Genomic DNA, 23,858 nt, shown 5'->3' with positions numbered 1-23,858 from the left:
CGTGTTTGAGAGCCCTAACTGAGGGGGCTGAGAACTAGGGAACCCTAGTTCTTTTTTTTTTTTTTTTTTTTTTTGAGACGGAGTCTCGCTCTGTCGCCCGGGCTGGAGTGCAGTGGCCGGATCTCAGCTCACTGCAAGCTCCGCCTCCCGGGTTCACGCCATTCTCCTGCCTCAGCCTCCCGAGTAGCTGGGACTACAGGCCCCCGCCACCTTGCCCGGCTAGTTTTTTTTTTTTGTATTTTTTTTTTTTTTTAGTAGAGATGGGGTTTCACCGTGTTAGCCAAGATGGTCTCGATCTCCTGACCTCGTGATCCGCCCGTCTCGGCCTCCCAAAGTGCTGGGATTACAGGCTTGAGCCACCGCGCCCGGCCGAGTGTCCACTATCTTCAATGTCTTGCAATTCACATGTGAAAGCTTCTCTCAAATGAGATTAAAAATGAGATTAAATCACTGGTTTGATATTAATCAACCAACTCTATTTTGAATTTTTCTTTCTTTTTTCTTTTTCTTTTTTTTTTTTTTTCCCCCATTTTGTTTCAATAAGCTAATTCCACCAGCTCTTAACATGTTCTTTACTTGTTAGGATATTACTCTCTGTGGCATGAGGTGACCCAAAGTGGTTAACACGTGCGGATCTGTATTTTCTGAGGCCTCCAAATACCTCAGCAATATGACAGCTCAGTAGAGCGGGAAAACCTGTGTTCTTTGCACAGTAGGCACGTTTAATACATTAATTTCCTGTGGGCGGGGTTTCAGTGGCAAATGTAATCAACGCCGCTTACGTACAATGGACTCTGTGGCCCTAAACCAATCATGGGGCGGCGCAGGGAACCGGAAACGGGGCCTCAGTCCCTCTGCTTCTGCATAAATAGACGCAGTTCAGCTCCAGGCCAGTTGGAGAGCGCATCCCAGAGCGAGGAGGTTGGCGGCGGAAGCCGGGAAGGAGGTAAGTGTCCAGCGCGCATATGTCTGTGGGGTTTAGGAGCTGGCGTGCGCGGGGGTTGGTTTCAGAAAGTTTGGGTGTATTTTCTTATGCATTTGTTCGGAGACTTTGTGAAGGCAGCGGATCTCCTTTGCACCCCATGGTTAACTCTGACTCGTTATGCAATGCTTCTGTAAACTGGGAATAATTCTAACTTTCTCGGTCGGGCGCGGTGGCGCATGCCTGTAATCCCAGCTACTCCGGAGGCCGAGGTTGGCACATCACGAGGTCAGGAGTTCAAGACCAGCCTGACCAACATGGTGAAACCCCGACCCTACTAAAAATAAAAAAATTAGCCGGACGTGGTGGCGGGCGCCTGTAATCCCCGCTACTCAGGAGGTTGAGTTGGGAGAATCGTTTGAACCCAGGAGGCAGAGGTTGCAGCGAGCCGAGGTCGTGCCGTTGCCTGGTCAACAAAGCAAAACTCTGTCTCAAAAAAAAAAAGTAAAAGCAAGTAATAATATTAACTTTCTCATCATGGTTAGGTTTTGTTTCATTTTTCAGAAACGGGGTCTCGTTCATAGCCCAGGCTGGCCTGGAACTCCCAGGCTCAAGCTATCTGCCCTCCTCGGCCTCCAGCTAGCTGGGACTGCAGGAGCACACCACCACGCTGCCCGAGTGCATTTTTTATTGACTATAGAGACATGGTCTCACTACTTTGCCCAGGCTGGTCTCGAACTCCTCGGCTCCAGCAATCTGCCCGCCTCAGCCTCAATCTCCGCCTCCTGAGCAGGGGCGCTTAGGGAACCTGGTGGGAAAACCTCTTTAATTCCCAGAATTTCAGGCTGCCTTTTCTCTCTCGTAGCTGTCTGCTTTTTAATAATGTATCAATTTACTTAATAAATAAAACGAGATGGCCTCTAGGTGTGTCTCCCAGGCTGAAGCACAGGGGCACAATCACGGTTCACTGCTGGGCTCAGGTGATCCTGCCACCTCCGCCTCCCAGAGCGCTGGGGTGACAGGCATGAGCCACCGCACCAGGCCTAATTTACTTTCAAATTGAGAAATACAAATCTATAATTGTGTATATGTCTGGTGCACAGCAAAGGGTGTTAAGGTGTGTATGCATTGTGCAATGGCTAAATCGAGCAAACTGCCATAAGCTCTACCTCACCGTCTTACCATTTTTGGATAACTCTTGAAATCAACTTCCTTAGCAATTTCCAAGTATACTGTACATTGCTGTGAACTATAGTCACCATGCTGTGCAGTAGACCTATTTAACGTTATTTTTATTTATTTTTTTTTTTTTGAAAAGCTGTAATGGCCGGGAGCAGTGGCTCACACCTGTAATCCCAGCACTTTGGGAGACTGAGGCATGGGGATCACTTGAGGTCAGGAGTTTGAAACCAGCCTGGCCAACATGGCGAGACCCTGTCTCTACTAAAAATACAAAAATTAGCCGAGAGTGGTGGCTCACGCCTGTAATCCGAGCTACTCGGGAGGCTGAGGCAGGAGAATCGCTTAAACCCCAGAGGCAGAGGTGGCAGTGAGCCCAGATCAGCCACTGCACTCCAGCCTGGGGGATAGAGCAAGACTCTGTCTCAAATAAATAAATAAAACAAAATAAAGATAAAAATAATTTTAAGTAGGCCAGGTGTAGTGCCTCACACTTGTAATCCCAGAACTTTGGGAAGCAGAGGCAGGAGGATCATTTGGACCCTAGAGGTCAAGGCTGCAGCAAGCCAGGATTGTACCACTGCACTCCAGCCTGGGCGACAGAGTTTAAAAACCCCGACCCTACTAAAGGTAGTAGTTTAAAAACAAAAATAGATAACTTTAAAAAAATCCACTTTTATTTTAGGTTCGGTGGGTACCTGTGTGCAGATTCGTTACATGAGTATATTGAGTGATGCTTAGGTTTTGGGGATCACTGAATCCGTCGCCCAGGATATGAGGATAGCACCCAATAGGTAGTCTTCCACCTTCGTGCCGTCTATCACTCCAGAGTTTCAGTGTTTTGGATCCACGTCCTGATTTCCTTTCCTCTGTGTACATGCCTAGAAGTGTAATTGCTGGATCATGCAGTTGTCGTACTTTTAGTTTTCTGAGGAGCTTCTGTACTGTCTCCCATATCGGCTGCACTAATTTACATCCCAGCACAGGGCGCAGAGGATCCCTTTCCTCAGAATCCTCACCCGTTCCATGTGTCTTTGGGAACAGCCCCTCTAGCAGGTGTGAGGGGTGCCTTGTGGTTTGGATTTGCATGTCCCTGATGATGAGTGATGATGAGCACGTTTTCCTAGAACTACTGGCCATTCACATGTCTTCATCTGAGACGTCCACACAGGCTTCTTGCCCTCCTTCTAGTGGGTTATGTGTTTTCTCGCTTTGGAGTCGTTTGAGTTGTTTATATTTTGCATCGGACCCTCTTGTGAGATGTGTGGCTTGTAAATATTGTCTCCTCCTCTGCCGATTGTCTCCCCCTCTCTGCCAATTGTCTCCCTGGCTGTCTGTCTGTTCTGCACTTGCTCAGAGTCCTTACAGGAGGCGTGGGTTTTCCATCCTCCGGGCTTCCAGTGAGCTTTCCCGAGACCCTCCTGCCAGTTTTTTCTCCTCTCTGCAGACCTTCGGGTTACTTCCCCCACCTGTGGCTAGGACAGCAGGGCTGCGTTCTCATAGCTGTTGAACTTGGATGATAATTGATACCTGGAGAGTATCACTCAGTGGCTCCTGCCTTTTGAAGCTACATTTAGAACCAAATTTAAAAAGAAAAAAAAAAAAAAAGTCGGGCTGTGCGCGGTGGAACACGCCTGTAATCCCAGCACTTTAGGAGGCCAAGGCGTGGGAATCACCTGAGGTCAGGCATTTGAGACCAGCCTGTTCAACATGGCGAAACCCTGTCTCTACTAAAAATAAGAAAATTAGCTGGGCGGGGCCTGTAATCCCAGCTACTTGGGAGGCTGAAGAAGGAGAACCACAGGAACCCGCAGAGGTTGCAGTAAACTGAGATGGCACCACTGCCCTCCAGCCAGGGCAGCAGAGTGAAACTGTCTCAAAAAACATAAATAAAAGAATAAAATTAAAAAAAAAATCTAGGCCAGCTGCAGTGCAGTCAAACCTGTGATCCCCGAATTTTGGGAGGCCGAGGCCGGTGGATCGCTTGAGCCCAGAGTTTGAGACCAGCCTGGGCAACATGGCGAAACCATATTTTATTACAAAAAATAACCTATAAAAATTAGCCGGGCGTGGTGATGCGCTTGTAGTCCCAGCTACTCGGGAGGCTGATGTGGGAGCATCACTGGAGTCCAGGAGGTTGAGGCTGAGGGAACCATGGCTGCGAATTTCCTTCCAGCCTGGATGACAGAGCAAGACCCTGTCTCAAACAGAAAAAAGAAAAAATCTTTCTATGGTACGATCCCACTACCTGGAAATTTCATAAGACTTTAATCCATTTTATGGAATGAGATAAGGAGTAGAGAAACTCCTACAGACAATAAACAGATTAGCGATGGCCAGGGGCTGGGGTGGGTGGGGCAGGAGGTAATTATTGATGAGGATGGCATTTCCTTTTGGGGTGATGCAATAATTCTGGAATTAGAAAGTGGTGATGGTTGTACAAAATAGTGCGTGTTCTTAAGTAAAAGTGATGAATTTTATAAATGTGTGTTTTACCAAAACAACAACATACCTTTGCAGGAGCTTAATTCTCATAGGATTTTTTACTGCCACCTCTTTCCTGCAGCAAATAAATATCCTGGGGTTATTTGTAGAATAATAGAAAAATGTGCTGGGGACAATCGTAGGTTGTAACTATTAATATTTTTCTCTAGCTTTTTGCGTAATTATGACTAAGGGCTTTGCCTTGGATCTTGTATTGACGGGAAAACATAAAGAACCGATGTTATTGTTATATCAGATTCTAGGAGCTTCACGTACATATCCGATTTAATTTACAATCAAGAACAATGTTGTTCCAGTTGAAAGGAAAACCAGTTCCACCTCTGCATAATGATTCCCTACAGATCAGAATCCAGGGGAGCATTCAGATTTTACCCCAGAACATGTAGTCAGGTGTAGACACTGGAAGAATAGAGTGGCTTCATTTCCACAGTGCTGAGTCTGATGCCAATGGACAAGTGAGGTCCGGGATTGGGATGAGGGATTTGGAAGGGAGGGATAGGTAGAGTAGAAAGTTAAAATGGTCGGGCTCATATGTTTTTTTTCCCTGCAGACTTCTGAACAAACCGTGAATCTATTACTGAGAAAAACCAGGGGCAGCCTGTGTAGCTAGGTCTCAAGTAGATACCGGCTACTGGAAGAGCTTGTTCAGAGGCGGATTGAAATATTCTCCAGTAGATATGGCTGCAAATCATACACCCTCATGGGGTCAGAGAGAACCCTGCAACAGACCTAGGTCAGAGACTCCATGGTCTGTGGCATCCCCGGGAACTCAACTTAGAAATCACCACAGGAACCCTGAGACTTGGCACCTGAACTTCAGGATGTTCAGCTGCTCGGAGGAGTCGGACCCCATCCAGGCTCTGAGGAAACTCACTGAGCTGTGCCATCTGTGGCTGAGGCCCGACCTCCACACCAAAGAGCAGATCCTGGACATGCTGGTGATGGAGCAGTTCATGATCTCCATGCCCCAGGAGCTCCAGGTCTTAGTCAAGGTGAACGACGTGCAGAGCTGCAAAGACCTGGAGGACCTGCTGCGAAATCACAGAAGACCCAAGAAATGGGTGAGTGGGACCCTCCTGATTGGTGCAGGGAAGGGGAGCTGGGATGGGGGCCAAAGAATTCTCCAGTCTCAAATATCAGCACAGTTAATATTGCAAATCCCTGGTCTAGGAGATGGACAGGCAGAGGGAATACAGGGACCCACACACTGTGTGAGGCCAACATGAGAGAGAGATATTGGTAAAATATTACACCTGATGGAATGTAGGGAAGGAGGCATTAGAGTGAACTGAAGGGGGGCCCAGAAGTCCCATCCTGAGGCAGGGAAAGTGGTTGGTATCAGAGATGCAGGGATCTGTCTCCAGGTCCCCAAATGAGCCCCTAAGTTCTAACACAAGGTGAGCTGCCATTGGCCACTTGAGTTGCATTCACCCAGAATATTTCTCCTTGTCTTCTCTTTGGTTTAGAGACCCTTTCATCCAAAGGACTCATATTTATGTACTTATCTAAAGAGAAAAATATTGAGACAGGATTGCTGTGTCCACAGAGCTGATTCTGCATCAGGAAGGCAGATTTGAACATTTATTAGTCAAGTGTGAGCATTATGGCAGGACCCAGGGAATATGAGAGCTACTTTCTTTTTTTTTTTTTTTGAAATGGAGTCTCACTCTGTCGCCCAGGCTGGAGTGCAGTGGCACAATCTCAGCTCACTACAACCTCCGCCTCCTGGGTTCACACCATTCTCCTGCCTCAGCCTCCCAAGTAGCTGGGATTATAGGCGCTCGCCACTACCCCCAGCTAATTTTTTGTATTCTTTAGTACAGACGGGGTTTCACCGTGTTAGCCAGGATGGTCTCGATCTCCTGACCTCATAATCCGCCCACCTCGGCCTCCTGAAGTGGTGGGATTACAGGTGTGAGCTACTGCGCCCAGCCATGAGAGCTACTTTCAAGTTCTCACAGTGAATCTGATTGTCTTTTTTCCCTCTACAGTCTGTGGTCAACTTGCTCGGCAAAGAATATCTTATGCTGGACTCAGATGTCGAGATGGCTGAAGCCCCCGCCAGTGTCAGGGATGATCCGAGAGACGTGTCCAGCCAGCGGGCCTCCTCTGTGAACCGGATGCGTCCATGGGAAGGCCAGGCCCGCCGAGAGCTGCAGATCCTGCCCAGGGTCCCTGCACCGTCCAGGAGGCAGGTGAGTGTGTGAGGCCTTGGTGTCTGGGTGGAGGTGAGAGAAGGAACGGGAGGAAGTCGTGTGGCTGCTGGACTGATTGACAGATTTGGCACAGGACAAGATTAGAACCATTCCCCATGGACGTGGTATATCCCCAGACATTCATTCCTGAGCCATCTCAGAGAGGGAAACCTCATCTACTTCTCCCTCCACCATGAGAGCTTTTAGCATTTAGGGTGGGGGTAAGAAATGATCTCAGTGAAGTGAGGGAGGCAGTTGGCACAGATGAATGAAGATCCCTTCCCCATAGCCAGTTACCTCAAAGACATTTCATGTAATAATTCAGCAAGGAACCCACTTTCTACAGATTGTCAATTTCTTAATTTGAGGAATGTTTCTCAACTGGTGATGTTGCCTTTCCGGACATATGACCATGTCTGGAGACACTTTTGTTTGGCATTCTCGGGGGTGGTGGGGTGTTAGTAGCATCTAGAGGGTGGAGGCGGGGTCTCTGCTCTGCACAGGAGCGCCCCCTCCAGGAGGGTGATGCAGCCGCAATGCCAATGGAGCCAGGGCTGAGCGGCCTCCACCTAGAGTCATGCTCCTTCCAGCCTCAGGGGCAGGGAGACGTTGGCACAGCGGGAAGAAATATGCTCAGAGAACCAAAGGGTGAAAACCACCAGGCACAGGAGCTGATTTAGAATATGGAAGGTGCAGATTAGGGACAGACTCAGACATGCGGTGGTGATGTTTACTGGGGGTGAGGGGGTGGTCCACAGGAAGTCTGCACATATTTCCACACCTGTGTCATTAGAAGAGTCGGTGCATCCAATCAGAAGGGGACAGACATGTCCGTGCTTCCCCCAGTTTAGACGTGGAGTCATTGCTCTTGATTTTCCGTTGTCAGGAGGACTTCCGACTGCCAAAGACTATTGTCATGAAAGGAGGTCCAAAGACTCTGAGACCCAAGCCGACCTTGGAGAAGGGTCTGAACGTAGACAGAAAGGAGAACCCAGGACTTACATCCCCAGAGCCTCAGCTTCCAAACGGTCCCAGTGAGTATGAAGACTTGGACCTGGAAATATTAGCTCCTCTCTTCCTGGGTATGGGTCTGGGGGCCCAGCATTATCATGTCTGGAGAGTGGGCACTCAGCTGCCAAAGCCTCTCCACCCCCCACTCTCCAGAGACCTACGGTCCAACGTCTTAGTCTTGAGGTTGAGGGGAAGTTGTCAGCCAAGGTCAGTGTTTGGTTGCAATGAGTTTGGTGTATTGAAAATGCGCTTTATTAACTGTTGTGTGTGGAATCCCTTCTTCCAGCAGGTGTGGTGAGAGCAAAGGAGGGGAAGGAACCCCCAAAAAGAGCCTCTGTGGAAAATGTGGATGCCGACACACCTTCTGCCTGCGTTGTGGAGAGAGAAACTTCGACTCACAGCGGGAACGGTGGAGAGGCTCTGGATCTGAGCAGTTCCAAACCAGACACCACCTCCATTTCCCAGGAAGAGCCTCAGGGAGATGTCACACCTGTGGGCAACAGAGAATCCCTGGGACAAGCTGAGATCAATCCAGTTCATTCCCCGGGCCCTGCGAGCCAAGCCAGTCACCCCAATGGCCAAGAAGCCAAGGCCCTGCCGTCCATTGTGTGTGACGTGTGCAATAAATCGTTTAAGTATTTTTCCCAGCTAAGCATCCACAGGAGATCACACACAGGAGAGAGACCCTTTCAATGCGATCTCTGTTGGAAGCGCTTCTTGCAGCCCTCCGACCTCCGAGTTCACCAGCGAGTCCACACTGGCGAGAGGCCCTACTCGTGTGATGTCTGCCAAAAGCGGTTTGCCCACGAGTCCACCTTACAGGGCCACAAGAGGATCCACACTGGGGAGAGGCCGTTCAAATGCAAATACTGCAGCAAAGTTTTCAGCCACAAGGGGAACCTGAACGTTCACCAGCGCACTCACTCCGGAGAGAAGCCCTACGAATGTCCCAAGTGTCAAAAGACCTTCCGTCAGCTGGGGACGTTCAAGCGTCACCTGAAAACACACCAGGAAACCACCTCCCAGTGATTCCAGAGTCAGGTCCACATCCTGCACCCCAAGAGACAGTGACTGATGATTTTTCTCCAATGTTACCAGAGGACATATACACATAAAGCACTTGGTAGGAATTGCCCAGATGTTTGAGTAAATATTTATCCTCCCCCGTGAGTTTTGTTTTGTGTTTGATTATGTCTCTTGCTTTCTTATAGATTTATCTTAGTGTCTGTTGCTGTTTGTCTCCCAATGAGCACAAGTCTCATCATTTTCCAATATCTTATAAGAAAAAACTGAGCACAGTGGCACGCAAGCGTAATCCCAGCTACTGGGGAGGCTGAGGCAGGAGGATTGCTTGAGTCCAAGGGTTTAAGTCCAGCCTGGGCAACATAGTGAGACTCCACTGCAACTCCACCTCCCGGGTTCAAGTGTTCAAGTTCAAGCGATTCTCCTGCCTTAGCCTCCTGACTAGCTGGGATTACAGGCGCCCATCACCACATCTGGCTAATTTCTATATTTTCAGTAGAGATGGGTTTTCACCATGTTGGCCAGGCTGACCTTGAACCCCTGACCTCAAGAGACCCACCCACCTCAGCCTCCCAAAGTGCTGGCATTACAGGTGTGAGCCACCATGCCCGACCTCCACCAGGAATTTATAATACTTATAAACTTAAATGATGCTAAAATATAGCTTCAAAATATGTAAAAAAGAAAAAAAAAAGGATCTAAAACTAATGAACGAATGAACAGGAAGCAGGTCAGATATCCAGAAATTGCCAGAAATTAGAACTAAGGACCCTCTCATCAGGTAACTAAAGGAACTTAAAATTGTATTAGTCTTGTTCAGGCTGCAGAAGCAATGGTAGGCCTGTGACCCACAAATGATCCCACGTGGGATACACGCCTAGTGGAAAGTAAACACCCACCAGTCCTGAGAAGCTTCAGATCAGAAAGGGAGTGTGCAATGGAACTTCCCAAACCCTGGGAATCTGACCAATTCTCTAGGTTTCAGAACATCCTGAGACACACAAAGTTAAAAGATTCAGCATTATTGATTAAACCTTTGGAGCTGCTTATTTGCACATTGCTGATAATTTCAGCTGGCAGCTTAGTAACATAAGCTGGGATCCTCCGAGTGCTCTTTGAAGTCTCGCCCATGGAGTGGACGTACTACCCAGGACCCGTTCCAACTGGGACTCCAGATGGCTGTTTCCAGATCTTCCCAGCACTGCTGGATCTGGATGTAGGTATTCTCCCCGGTTTGGTTAATACATATGTATGTATTTCCCTTTCCCCTTTTCTCACATTAGTGTTTGCTAAGTTAACCCTTATACTCTTCTGCAAAGTTTTGATCATTAAACTTTTCTTTTGGCCAGGCATGGTGACTCGCGCCTATAATCCTAGCACTTTGGCAGGCCGAGGTGGGCAGATCACCTGAGGTCTGGAGTTTGAGACCAGCCTGACCAACATGGAGAAACCCCATATATACTAAACATACAAAATTAGCCGGGCATGGTGGTGCACGCCTGTAATCCCACCTACTCGGGAGGCTGAGGCAGGAAAATTGCTTGAACCTGAGAGATGGAGGTTGCAGTGAGCTGAGATCGCACCATTGCACTCCAGCCTGGACAACAACAGTGAAACTCCCGTCTCAAAAAAACAAAACAAAACAAAAAACTTTAACTGCATTTGAGTGTAACACTGTGGTTTCTTTGGCCTGTGAATTCTCAAACTCAAAACGAAAGTAAAACTTTCAGCAAAACAATAATCCAAAATGGACTGCCTCCAATAGGTTATATTTTCCCAGTCCCTCACCTGACTCTGTCATCCTGGATTTACCAGTCCCACACCTGAGCCTATCATCCTGGATTCTGCTACCCCTAAAAAAATTCCCAGACTAATTAAAAGGGAAAAAATTGACTATTTGACAAGGAACATTTTGTTCTCTCCATTCTGCTCCAAACTGCCTCTCCTCATTTTGAAGGAGACTCAGGTAGGTTGAAAGAATATGGAAGAGTAAGTACGCACTTTGAAGAATCTTTTCAAATCAAGACACAGACTCTCAGACTTAAGAGGGTTATTTGTATTATTCAATAGCTCGTGTGATAATTGGGATGATTGCAAAAGAACACAATTACTTTAAATGTGTTGCAGGAATATTCCCTGATTACCCCAGAACCTTCCAACTAGTCCTCGAATTACTATTAGTTTCATTAACGACACGTTATACTGACTCCAACGACGAATCAATAAAACCTAAGACACTCCAGAAGTTGTATAGAATAATTCAAATGCTTTACAATGTCTTCATGAGACCTGGGTATTTAACTTCAGGATCTTAGTCTCAACACAGGGTACCTAGAAAGGGTTTCAGAGGGAACAGAAGGAGCTGGAGAAGAAGGATATGAATAGGGATTCAGAGACATCTATGACTTCAGGACATCTTCCTCCTTGGGAATTTTCTTGCTGAGCACGTCCAGATCTGTGGGAGAGAAAGAGGTAAACTTTGAATGGTTTTTCTCACTGTCACTCCCCAAACCAGGTTCTTGAGGTTGGGAATGAAAATGGGAAGGAAGATCTCTTTAGTTCATCTGAGATCCAACAACCTTTCCTTTTCCCTCTCTCTTTTCTTTTCCCTTTTTTTTTTTTTTTCTTTGAGATGCAGTCTCGCTCCATCTCCCAACCTCTGCCTCCAAGGTTCAAGCGATTCTCCTGTCTCAGCCTCCCTAGTAGCTGTGATTACAGGTGCGTGCCACCACGCCCGGCTAATTTTTGTATTTTTAGTAAAGATGGGGTTTCACCACGTTGACCAGGATGGTCTCAAACTCCTGACCTCATGATCTGCATGCCTCGGCCTCCCAAAGTGCTTGGATTACAGGTGTGAGCCACTGCACCCAGCTAATTTTTGTATTTTTAGTAGAGACAGGGTTTCACCATGTTGGCCAGGCTGGTCTCAAACTCCTGACCTTGTGATCTGCCCATCGCAGCCTCCCAAAGTGCTGGGATTACAGGTGTAAGCCACTGAACCCAGCTAATTTTTGTGTTTTTAGTAGAGATGGGGTTTCACCATGTTGGCCAGGCTGGTCTTGAACTCCTGACCTTAGGCGATCCGCCCACCTCGGCCTCCCAAAGTGCTGGGATTACAGGCGTGAGCCACCGTGCCCGGCCCCTTCTCTCTACTTTCATCTGCCCACACATTTTCCCTTTCCGCCCCCTTTTAAGAAGGTACATGGTGGTGATGGGAGTTTTCAAGAGTCAGAATGTAATCGAGGCGAAGATGGAAATTCGTGAATTCAGGGAGTGTATCACACCCAGCACGGTCCAATACATGCTTTTGAAATGAATTAGTGCCATTGAAATAAGGACATAGCGTCTCCAAGAGTTAGGTTAGGATTGAAGAAGGAGATGAGGGTTGGGGTGAACGTCCAACTAAAGGAAGGCAGGAAAAGCTGGGGTTTGGGCATCTGCTGAGCTCATGATCGGGTGTGAAGGTGGCAGCTGAAGGCTGTGTTTGGATAGTTTAATTCATTGATTTAACAAATATTTACCAAGTACCTACTATGCGTCATGCATTGTGCTGGGCAGTGAACAATACAAAGGTCCCAGGCGCGGTGGCTCACACCTGTAATCCCAGCACTTTGGGAGGCCGAGGCAGTCGATCACCTGAGATCAGGAGTTCAAGACCAGCCTGGCTAACATGGCAAAACCCCGTCTCTACTAAAAATACAAAAATTAGCCGGGTGTGGTGGTGGGCACCTATAATCCCAGCTACTCCAAAGGCTGAGGCAGGAGAATCACTTGAACCCGGGAGACGGAGGTTGCAGTGAGCCAAGATCACACCAGTTCACACCAGCCTGGGCAACAGAGAGAGACTCCTTAAAAAAAAAAAAAAAGAATGAATGCTGGAAACAAAGATCTTATTTAGGAGAGAGGCTGATGTTAAAATTGAACCATGAGGCCAGGCACGGTGGTTCATGTCTGTAATCCCAGCACTTTGGGAGGTCGAGGCAGGCAGATTACCTGAGGTCAGGAGTTCAGGACCAGCCGGGCCAACATGGTGAAACCCAGTCTCTACTAAAAATACAAAAATTAGCTGGGCATGGTGGCGGGTGCCTGTAGTCTCAGCTACTCAGGAGGCTGAGGCAGGAGAATCGCTTGAACCCAGAAGGTGGAGGTTGCAGTGAGCCAAGATCGTACCACTGCACTCCAACCTGGGCGACAAGAGCAAAACTCCATCTCAAATAAATAAATAAATAAATAAATAAAATTGAACCAAAAGGTCAAAGTGAGGGGTTTGACGTCAATGTTGTAGCTGAGGCTAAGCTTAAGGGGGTGATACTGGGGGACATCAAGGTTGGGTGTGGGGTCCTAATTGCAAAAGTGCTAGATGCAGGCTGGGAAATGAGAGTTGGAGCATGACGTGGGATGGGCGGTGAAGGAATAGAGGTGAAAGGAGCGGTCGAGGCCGGGATGGGAATTCACCATCGAGGCTGAGTGGTTGGGTAGGGGCTGTGGTTACAGGTGAGGAGGTCCCTCGTTTGTTCCAGTTTCGTCCCTTTCTTCGTTTACCCTCAAAGCTCTGCCTGCCACTTCCTTGCTCCCCCTCTCCTATTGGTGTCTCTCTTCCATGTTTCCTGGCTTTACCTCCAATCTCCGGTTTGGCAAACGCCTCCATCACGTTCCTCTTGGAGGGCTGCAGAGGGTGGGAATAGGGGAGCCCATCTAGAAACAAAGATACAACATTCACACAGACGTTCGTAGTTATAAGTGGCAGCTGAAGGACGAGAACACACGGACACAAAGACGGGAACAACAGACACTGGGTCCTTCCCGAGGGTGGAGTTGGGGGAGGAGGGAAAGGAGCAGGAAGAATAACGATTGGGGACTCGGCTTAGTACCTGGGTGATGAAATAATCTGTACCACAAACCCTGTGACACAAGTTTTCCTGTATGACAAACCTGCACATGCACCCCTGAACCTAAAATAAAAGTTTAAAAAATAAATAAGGCCAGGTGCAGTGGCTCATGCCTGTAATCCCAGCACTTTGGGAGGCTGAAGGGGGCAGATCTCCTGAGGTCAGGAGTTCGAGGCCAGCCTGGCCAACATGGTAAACCCCATCTCTACTACAAATACAAAAATGAGCCAGACACGGTGGTGGGTGCCTATAATCCCAGCTACTCGGGAGGCTGAGGCAGGAAAATCACTTGTACCTGGGAGGTGGAGGTTGCAGTGAGCTGAGATTGTACCATTGTACTCCAGCCTGGGTGACAGAGTAAGACTCTGTCTCAAAAAAATAAAATAAAATAAAATAAAATAAAATAAAATAATGATGCCTTTATGACATTCAGCTTTACTGCTTTACAGTATGCAACATGGTTTCACTTCCCTTATTTTTCTGGACACTTATGGCACTTCTCGGTTCTCAACCAGGAGTGGTTTTGCCCTGTGGTGATTTGGCTGTGTCTGGAGACATTTTTCATAGTCACAATTGGGAACAGGAGCCGATCACAGTGGTTCACACCTGTCATCCCAGCACTTTGGGAGGCCAAAGTGGGTGGATCACTTGAGCTCAGGAGTTCGAGACCAGCTTGGCCAACATGGTGAAACCCCCATCTCTACTAAAAATACAAAAATTAGCCGGGCACGGTGATGGGTGCCTGTAATCCCAGCTACTCGGGAGGCTGAGGCAGGAGAATCACTTGAACCCGGGAGGCGGAGGTGGCAGTGAGCCAAAACTGTGCCATTGCACTCCAGGCTGGGCAACAGAAAAAAAAACAAAAAAGAATTGGGAATAGGGAATGTGACTAGTGTGTAAAGAGTAGAACCCATGGGCACTGCTAAATATCCTGTGATGCACAGGACTGACCCCCACATCAAAGAATTATCCAGCCCCCAGTGTCAGCTGTGCCAGAGTTGAGAAGCCATGCCCTAAATTCTCTTAGTTTCCCACGTTTGGGAGGAGACAAGGATGAGGAGGCTTAGCCGAGGTCACGTGTCACATTCACACTGTGAACGTTCAACTCTCCAGACCCCTATGCACCTCCATGATTCTGTCCTTCGAGATGTAGAATGGGAAGCAGAGGGGAACCTCAGAAAGATTATTTGGTCACACGAGAAGACAAGATACGGGGATTAGGGATAAGCAAAGACATGGTGGACAGGAAGCTTGCAAGGATAAATATTGACTATAACAGCTGTGACCCATTTCATTTCTTTTCTTTTTTTTTTTTTCCTTTTTGAGATGGAGCCTCTGTTGCCCAGGCTGGAGTGCAGTGGCGCCATCTTAGCTCATCTCGGCTCACTGCAACCTCTGCCTCCCGGTTCAAGTGATTCTCCTGCCTCAGCCTCCGGAGTAGCTGGGATTACAGGCGCCTGCCATCACACCCAGCTGATACTTGTATTTTTAGTGCAGACGGGGTTACACCATGTTGGCCAGGCTGGTCTTGAACTCCTGACCTCAGGTGATTCACCTGCCTTGGCCTCCCAAAGTGCTGGGATGACAGGCGTGAGCCACCGCGCCCGGCTGACTCATTTCATTTCCACCATATGCCAGACACTTCTAGGAAATTCAAGTGCATTTTCTCGCTGAGTCATACAACTAAATCATGAGATTATTCCATTTATGTCATTTCCATGTGGAGGAATTTTGTGCGGTGCAATGCAAAGGGAAAATAAGGGGCCCGTGGTTCAGACAGGATTCAGAATCTTAACTTGGTAACAAAAGAACATTAAATGAATCTGGGGCTCCAGGTGATGGCACAGAAGCTTGAAAGAAATGCATCACTTGCTCAGGGCTCCCCAAATAGTAAGCGGCAGGGGGAGGGCTGGAGTTCACATCTACCAGCTTCCAAAGCCAGGAGAGAGCCGGCAGGGGAGGATGCGGGAGAAGACGTCTAACTCCCCGTTCACTCACCTATGGCCTTCCACAGGTCTAGGATCTCAAGGGCTGTCTCCCTCTTCCGGTCTTGGTCACCCATTTGGGGAAGGTGGAGGACTGGGTGGGGATGGAGAGAGCAAGACCAGGTGGTCGGTTAAGCAGAACTGAAATAACACATAATCCAGCAATTCAATAGCACAACACACATAATCCAGCAATTCAATAGCACGGCTCACTCAACACAGTCCCTCCACCAAGCCTGTCAGACCGGGTGCGTGTTGACCATCCCTACCTATCAGTGGGGAAATTGTGTAGCTGCAAGTGGAGTCACTTGCTCAAAATTACACTGTTGTTGCCAGGCGTGGTGGCTCAAGCCTATAATCCCAGCACTTTGGGGGACCGAGACGGGCGGATCACGAGGTCAGGAGATCGAGACCATCCTGGCTAACACGGTGAAACCCTGTCTCTACTAAAAATACAAAAAACTAGCCGGACGTGGTGATGTGCACCTGTAGTCCCAGCTACTCGGGAGGCTGAGGCAGGAGAATGGTGTGAACCCGGGAGGCGGAGCTTGCAGTGAGCCAAGATCACACCACTGCACTCCAGCCTGGGCCACAGAGCGAGACTCCGTCTCATAAAAAAAAAAAATTACACTGCTGCTAATGGCAAGACTGGGGCTTGAACCCACCTAAGTCTGGGTCCACATCTCACGTTCATTTCTGCTCCTGCCACACTGTGTCTGGAGCCTGGGTTTCCCTGAATGAAGCTCAAACTGAAACCGACCTTGAGCACCGCAGGAATCTCGGTATTTTAGGGATGTAATGGTCACTGTGCAGCACGTGGCCATGGGCACACCTAGTGCCCAGGGAAGATGCAAGTGGGGGGAATGGGGAGAGACAAACAGAGGAAAAGAGAAAAAAAGTTGCTGGGCACTGTGGCTCACGCCTGTAATCCCAGCAGTCTGGGAGGCTGAGGCGGGGGGATCACCTGAAGTCGGGAGTTCGAGACCAGTCTGACCAACATGGAGAAACCCCGTCTCTACTAAAAATACAAAAGTAGCCAGGGGTGCGTTGTGGCACAAGCGTGTAATCCCAGCTACTTGGGAGGATGAGGCAGGAGAATTGCTTGAACCCGGGAAGCAGAGGTTGCTATAAGCAGAGATTGGTGCCACTGCACTCCAGCCTAGATAACAAGAGCGAAACTCCGTTTCAAAAAAAAAAAAGAGAGAGAGAAACAAAGAATAGCAGCTAATCGTTACACAGCACCCACTACACACCAGCTATTGTTCTATTAATAACTCAATCCTCACAACATTCTAGGATGTAAGGGCCATCATTACAACCACTGTCACAGATGAGAAAACTGAGGCATAGGGAGATTAAGGTTGCAGCCAGGTGCGGTGGCTCACGCCTGTAATCCCAGCACTTTGGGAGGCCGAAAGCAAGTGGATCACCTGAGGTCAGGAGTTCGAGACCAGACTGGCCAACATGGTGAAACCCCGTCTCTAATAAAACTGCAAAAATTAGCCGGGCACGGTGGTGGGCACCTGTAATCCCAGCTACTCAGGAGACTGAGTTCAATCGCTTGAACTATGCAGGAGGCAGAAGTTGCAGTCAGTCGAGATTGCACCATTGCACTCCAGCCTGGCAACACAGCGAGACTCTGTCAAAAAAAAAAAAAAGAGAGAGAGAGAGAGAGAGACAGCGAGAGAGAGATCAAGGTTGCAAATCAAGCAAGGGGCAGAGCTGAGATTTGGGCCCAAGGCTTTGGCTCCAGAGTCCACACACCCATCACTCTGCTTAGACACCCTCCAGACAGATCTGCAAATAAATCCACGGGCCTCTGTGAATGTGGGTGAGGGTCTTCACCAGTCACAAACTCACTGCCGGCAGCAACCAGGCAGACTCAGGCAGACTCAGGCCAGGGATGGAGAGCCGAGTGCAGCCTCACTCACCGGGACCCAGAAGGTAGCCAGCACTATTGAGGGTCCAGCCTCCTCGTCCCTGGAGAGAGATGTAGAAATCAACACTCAAGCAGACAGAAAGGAGGGCAGGCGTCCCACAGGTCCGGGTGACGTGGTTCGTCCTACCACTTTCCCACTAGGCTGTGGAGCAGGTTCATTTTAATCCCCATTTCACCGATGAGGAAATTGAGGACTTCTTAAGACAAAACCACTTTGCCTGGAAAGAAAGCTCAAAAGGTTCTGCTGTGAGAGGAGAAAGGTGGTTACCAGGGGCTGGGGGAAAGGAGAAAAGGGGAATTGTTCCTCAACAAGTATAATTTCAGTTATGCAAGACGAAGAAGTCCTAGATATCTACGGCATGACGTGCCTACAGCCAGCAATACGGTGTTGTGCACTTCAAAGATACGTTAAGCCCGGGCCTGTAATCCCAGCATTTGGGGAGGCCAAAGCAGAAGGATGGCTTGAGAACAGGAGTTCGAGGCCAGTCTGGGCAACATGAAGAAACCCTCTCCTCTACAAAAAATACAAAAATTAGGCCAGATGTGGTGACTCTCTCCTGTATTCGCAGCACTTTGGGAGGCTGAGGTGGGCGGATCACCTGAGGTCAGGAGTTCGAGACCAGCCTGGCAAACCCCGTCTCTACTAAAAATAAAAAAATATTAGCTGGGCGTAATCCAGCTACTTGGGAGGCTAAGGCAGGAGAACCGCTTGAATCCAGGAGATGGAGGTTGCAGTGAGCAGGGATTGCACCCTTGTACTCCAGCCTGGGCGACAGAGTGAGACTCCATCTCAAAAAAATAAAACAAAACAAAAAATACAAAAATTAGCCAGGCATGGTGGCACGCACCTGTAGGTGAGAGGATCACTTGAGCCCAGGAGTTTGAGGCTACAGTGAGCTATGATTTCACCCCTGCACTCCAGCCTGGGTGACAGAGCAAGACCCTGTCTCAATACATAAGTAAATAAAAATATGAGAATGGATCTCATGACAAGGGTTCTTACTAAAACACACACCAACACACACACAAGAACACCTGGGCATTTCTGGAGGCAGTGATGGATATGTTCAGTACCCTGGCTGTAGTGATGGTGTCACCGGTGTATGCATAGCTCCAAACTCATCAAGAAGTATACATTAAATGTGTGCATTTTTTGCATCTTAATTATACTGTAATAAAGCTTTAAAGAAGCACCACGGTAAATTCTTTACCTGGGGAGGATATGGTCACAGGCCATCAAGTCCCTTTGAGGATGATAATGCCTGACATTGTGGGCTTACCCTACGCCAGCATCTGTTCTAAGCAGGACTGGCTGCCGAATTTGTGGGGCCCAGTGCAAAGAGAAAATATGGGGCCCATTGTTCAAAAAGGATTCAGAATTTCAAGCTGGTGACAACAGAACATTCAACCAAGCTCGGGCCCCAGGGAATGGCACAGGTTGTGCACCCACGAAGCCAGCTCTAGTTTCAAGCTCTTGATATATTTATTTAACGAATCCTCCCAACAACCCTAGTAGGTAAACTTGTATTAGCTTCATTAGAAAGAGGCTCTTCCTCCAACAACCCTAGTAGGTAAACTTATCATTAGGTTCATTAGAAAGAGGCTCTTGGCCAGGCACAGTGGCTCACGCTTGTAATCCCAGCACTTTGGGAGGCTGAGGCAGGCAGATCATGAGGTCAGGAGATCGAGACCATCCTGGCTGACACGGTGAAACCCCGTCTCTACTGAAAATACAAAAAATTAGCCGGGCGAGGTGGTGGACGCCTATAGTCCCAGCTACTCTGGAGGCTGAGGCAGGAGAATGGCGGGAACCCGGGAGGCAGAGCTTGCAGTGAGCTGAGATCACGCCACTGCACTCTAGCCTGGGTGACAGAACTAGACTCCATCTCAAAAAAAAGAAAAAAAAAAAAAGAAAAAGAAAAAGAAAAAAAGAAAGAGCCTATTGAGGCCTGGAAAGATTCGGCAAATTGCGCCAAATTGCAACACACTAAGAAGCACAGCTGGGACTCAAACCCAGGCAGACTTCAGACTCTTTTTTTTTTTTTTCAAGATGGAGTCTCGCGTCTCACTCTGTCACCCAGACTGGAGTGCAGTGGTGTGATCTTGGCTCACTGCAACCTCTGCCTCCTGGGTTCGAGCAATTCTCCTGCCTCAGCCTCCCGAGCAGCTGGGCTTACAGGCACCTGACACCAGGCCCAGCTAATTTTTGTATTTTAAATAGAGACGGGGTTTCGCCATGTTGGCCAGGCTGGTCTCAAACTCCTGACCTCAGGTGATCCGCCTGCCTCGGCCTCACAAAGTGCTGGGATGACAGGCGTGAGCCACCATGTCCGGCTGGTAGACTCCGGACTCTTAAGGAGGATGTGCACTGAATGTTTAAGCCACAGTGTTCCACTCTGTAAGATGGGAAGTAGCAAAATAGAACCAACTGCAAAGGGTTGTGCGGTAGAATCAGCTAATTCACATCAAGCGTTTCACACAACACCCAAGCGTCGAGAAAACCCTCCACACCCATTAGCTCTTGTCAAAACTCCTCGGACATCCCTATGGGATGGATTCCGTTATCCCTTAGTTATATAGAAAAAAAGGAGGCTCAAAGAAATGCTTATCCCTCAGTTATATAGGAAAAAAGGAGGCTCAAAGAAACAAATAGGTGGCTTAAGGACCAAGCCAGCACCTGGAGGAGAGCTGCTATGTCAACTCAGGGCAGCTGAATGTCAAGCCGTAGTCCTCTTTTTTGTTGTTGTTGTTGTTGTTGTTGTTAGCATTTCTTTCTTTTCTTTCTTTTTTTTTTTTGGCTTTTTTGGTTTTTTGTTTTTGTTTCTGTTTGAGGCAGGGTCTTGCTCTTTCACCCAGGCTGGAGTACAGTGGCACCATCTCAGCTCATTGCAACCTCAGCCTCCTGGGTTCAAGCAATTCTCATGCCTCAGCCTCCCACGTAGCTGGGATTACAGTCACGCAAGACCATACTCAGCTAACTTTTTTTTTTTTTTTAAGAGATGAAGGTTCTCACTATGTTGCCCAGGCTGTACTATGTTGCCCAGGCTGGTCTCGAACTCCTGAACTTAAGCAATTCTCTAATCTTGGTCTCTCAAAGTACTGGGATTACAGGAGTGAGCCATTGGGCCTGGCCTCTTTTTTTTTTTTTTAATTGACAGAGAAAAACTGTATTTTAAATATAAGCATGGTGCACAACATGTGTGGAAATATGGCTACATTGCCGAGTGACTCCATCAAGTTAATTACCCTCTGCATTACATCATGTGCTTAGCTTTCTTGTGGTGAGGACACTTAACATCCATCTACTCTCTTAGCAATTTTCAAGTTAATAACGTTGTTATTAACAACAGCCACCAGGCTGTACCAGAGATCTCCCTTATTCCCCCTGTCTAACTGAAACTGTGTATCCCTGGACCAACATCTCTTAATTATTTAATCCTCTTGGCTAAATAATGAGCGCTGCCTGCCATCTGAGTTAGCTGTTAACTCTCACAGTGCTGGAATTGGACAAAGAAGATCCACTCAGAGACCAGAGAGGTTAGGCAATGTGCCTGAAATCACGCAGCTAGAAAGCCGCAGATCCCAAATTTCAAACTCAACCCAGGCTCTACAGCCCATGCCGTGGAGGTGTGCGATCAGAGGTTTTCAAAGTGTCGTCCCAGACTGCGTGCCATGGCCGACACCTGTAATCCCAGTACTTTGGGAGGCCAAGGCGGGTGGATCACTTGAAGCCAGGAGGTCAGGAGTTCAAGATCAGCCTAGCCAACATAGTGAAACTCCATCTCTTCTTCTTCTTCTTTTTTTTTGAAACTGAGTCTCGCTCTGTCACACAGGCTAGTGTGCAGTGGCACAATCTCAGCTCACTGCAACCTCCGCCTGCCAGGGTCAAGCAATTCTCCTGCCTCAGCCTCCCGAGTAGCTGTGACTACAGGTGCCTGCCACCACACCCGGCTAATTTTTGTATTTTTAGTAGAGACGGGGTTTCACCATGTTGGCCAGAATGGTCACGATCTCCTGACCCCGTGATCCACCCACCTCGGCCTCCCAAAGTGCTGGGAATATAGGCATGAGCCACTGTGCCTGGCCCATCTCTTCTAAAAGTACAAAAATTAGCCAAGCGTGGTGGCAGGCACCCGTAGTCCTAACTACTCGAGAGGCCAAGGCAAGAGAATAGTTTGAACCTCAGAGGTGGAGGTTGCAGTGAGCCGAGATCGCGCCACTGCACTACAGCCTGGGTGACAGAGGCGAGACTGAGACTCTGTCTCAAACAAGCAAACAAACAAAAAACCAACAACGACAACAAGGTGTGGTCCCAGGACCAGCTCCTACCCTAGACTCACCCAACCAGAAACCCTGGGGGTGGGTCCAGGTATTACTTTAAGCCTCCTTCCAGCTAATTCTCACACAGGCTGAAAAACAGGCATGAAAGGCACCCACCTCTGAAGGCATATTTTTGCATCTCTGAGCAATGCTCATCATGAGGAGGTTTTAGCTTTGGGCACCCTGAACCCTGACTCTGTATTTTTCACCCCTACTCTGCTCTATCCCCACAGCCAAGATGAGGTTGGTGTCTGACTTTCTCCTCATATTTTCAGGACTTGAGCTTCTTCCCCAGGAACCCCTGACGCAAGCCAGGAGCATTTTTAAAAACTCTTCCCAGAGGGCAAGGGATTTGGGGACGCCGTTGTTTCCGAGGAACTTAGGGAGGCGTTACCTGGTGGGCAGGCGCGGATGCTGGAGTCTCTGCCAGGCTCAGCAAGAGGACGAGGAGGAGGACCAGGGGGACGGAGGGAGCCATCGAAGGCAGGACGACAGATGCCTACAGCTGCGGAACACGCTGCAAGGAGAGAGCAGCCAGTCATTTTCTGAAGCAGGAGGCCAGGTGCATTTCCGACAAGGACAGAGGAATTTATTTTTTAGCTTTATGGAGGCATCATTGAGATACAAAAGTGGTGCATATTTAATGCAAACATCTCGAGGAGTCTGGGCATGTGCAAGCAACCATAATACCATTGCCGCAACCAAGGAACTAAAACCTATTCATCACCTCCAGAAATTGCCCTGTGCTCTTCAATGATTTTCTTTCGGGTAGAGCCCTTCCCCTGCCATCTCTCCTACTTTACTGTTTTTTGTTTGTTTTGTTTTTGTTCTTGTTTGTTTGTTTGTTTAATGGAGTTTCTCTCTTGTTTGCTTGTTTGTTTGTTTAATGGAGTTTCTCTCTTGTTGTCCAGGCTGGAGTGCAATGGCACGATCTCGGCTCACTGCAACCTCTGCCTCCTGGGTTCAAGCGATTCTCCTGCCTCAGCCTCCCGAGGAGCTGGGATTACAGGCACCCGTCACCATGCCCAGCTAATATTTGTATTATTAGTAGAGACGGGGTTTCACCATATTGGCCAGGCTGGTTTCGAACTCCTGATCTCAAGTGATCCGCCCGCCTTGGCCTCCCAAACTGCTGGGATTACAGGCATGGGCCACCACCTGTAATCAACAGAGTGAGACTCTGTCCCCCCCCCCACCCCGCCAAAAACAAAGAGAATTCCAGGGGAATTAACCCTCTACTTGCCCCATCATCAGATTGAACCCGCCTGGTCCCCCAGTACCCATGCCTTCTGCCCCACTGCCTCCACCACTTCATCTTAGAACCTTTCCGTCCCCTTACCTGCCCCTCACCTTTTCCCTGCCACCAATGCCTGGGTTTCTTCTGTTATTGTCATCCCTTCGCACCCCCCATCACTCTCCCAGGAGCCCCTCACTCCCTCCAGCCCTTGGCCCTTCTGGCCTAGGCTCTCACCTCGGTGCAGCTGGCAGCTCTCTGCAGCTCTCTCTGGCTCTGGGCTCCAGTGCCTGGACTCTTTCACGCCCCCTGAGCTTTTATGCCTTCTGAGGAGACAATAGAAGGGAGGGGGGAAAGGGAGGGGATTGGAAGAAGGGAGGGAGAGGGAGTGAAGTGGATGGAGGTGGGGGAACAGTCATCCACTCTAGGGGCTTTCAAAAGCTGGTCTGAGGTCAAAACAGACACCTCATCGCGGGAAATGCGGCTGTGCCTTGGTTTCCCCTGGTAGACCCTGCTCTTCCCCCTGCTTCTGTGCCTCTTTATCTTCCAGCTGTCGTGTTCCAGGCTTTGCAGCTGTTCAAGGGCTCCCTCCCTCCCTGTCTGCCCTCGGTGTGTGTCTTCCTTGGTTGTCTCCACCTGCCACTGGCGTCTCGGTA

At 48.7% G+C, this 23,858-nt stretch overlaps 2 protein-coding genes across 4 annotated transcripts; one reads left to right on the top strand and one right to left on the bottom strand.

Annotated features, from left to right (window-relative positions):
- Positions 1-882: 882 nt before the first annotated feature.
- On the top strand, positions 883-8,973 carry ZSCAN5B (zinc finger and SCAN domain containing 5B). Of its 2 annotated transcripts, none has more exons than XM_050771748.1 (5): positions 883-946; positions 5,157-5,667; positions 6,598-6,801; positions 7,688-7,835; positions 8,102-8,973. In XM_050771748.1, exons 2-5 carry the CDS (start codon positions 5,284-5,286, stop codon positions 8,839-8,841), a joined length of 1,476 nt encoding a protein of 491 aa, XP_050627705.1. In that variant the 5' UTR covers positions 883-946; positions 5,157-5,283; the 3' UTR covers positions 8,842-8,973. The 2 variants fall into 2 exon arrangements, with proteins under 2 accessions (XP_050627705.1, XP_050627703.1); XM_050771746.1 differs by having other exon boundaries at positions 8,099-8,973.
- A 1,758-nt stretch (positions 8,974-10,731) lies between these two features.
- Positions 10,732-23,494, bottom strand: GALP (galanin like peptide). Of its 2 annotated transcripts, XM_050771864.1 has the most exons (6): positions 23,440-23,494; positions 22,363-22,485; positions 17,641-17,689; positions 15,723-15,803; positions 13,453-13,530; positions 10,732-11,290 (listed from the first exon to the last, which is right to left on the bottom strand). In XM_050771864.1, the coding sequence occupies exons 2-6, from the start codon at positions 22,444-22,446 to the stop codon at positions 11,235-11,237; spliced, it is 348 nt and encodes a 115-aa protein (XP_050627821.1). In that variant the 5' UTR covers positions 22,447-22,485; positions 23,440-23,494; the 3' UTR covers positions 10,732-11,234. The 2 variants fall into 2 exon arrangements, with proteins under 2 accessions (XP_050627821.1, XP_050627822.1); XM_050771865.1 differs by lacking the exons at positions 10,732-11,290; positions 13,453-13,530; positions 17,641-17,689; positions 23,440-23,494 and having other exon boundaries at positions 15,741-15,803; positions 22,363-22,446.
- Positions 23,495-23,858: the final 364 nt, after the last annotated feature.

Source organism: Macaca thibetana, chromosome 19 (genome assembly GCF_024542745.1).
Source record: "Macaca thibetana thibetana isolate TM-01 chromosome 19, ASM2454274v1, whole genome shotgun sequence".
NCBI classification, from domain to species: Eukaryota; Metazoa; Chordata; class Mammalia; order Primates; family Cercopithecidae; genus Macaca; species Macaca thibetana.
Note: the sequence above shows the minus strand (reverse complement) of the source record. Positions and strands in the feature narration are given on the sequence as shown.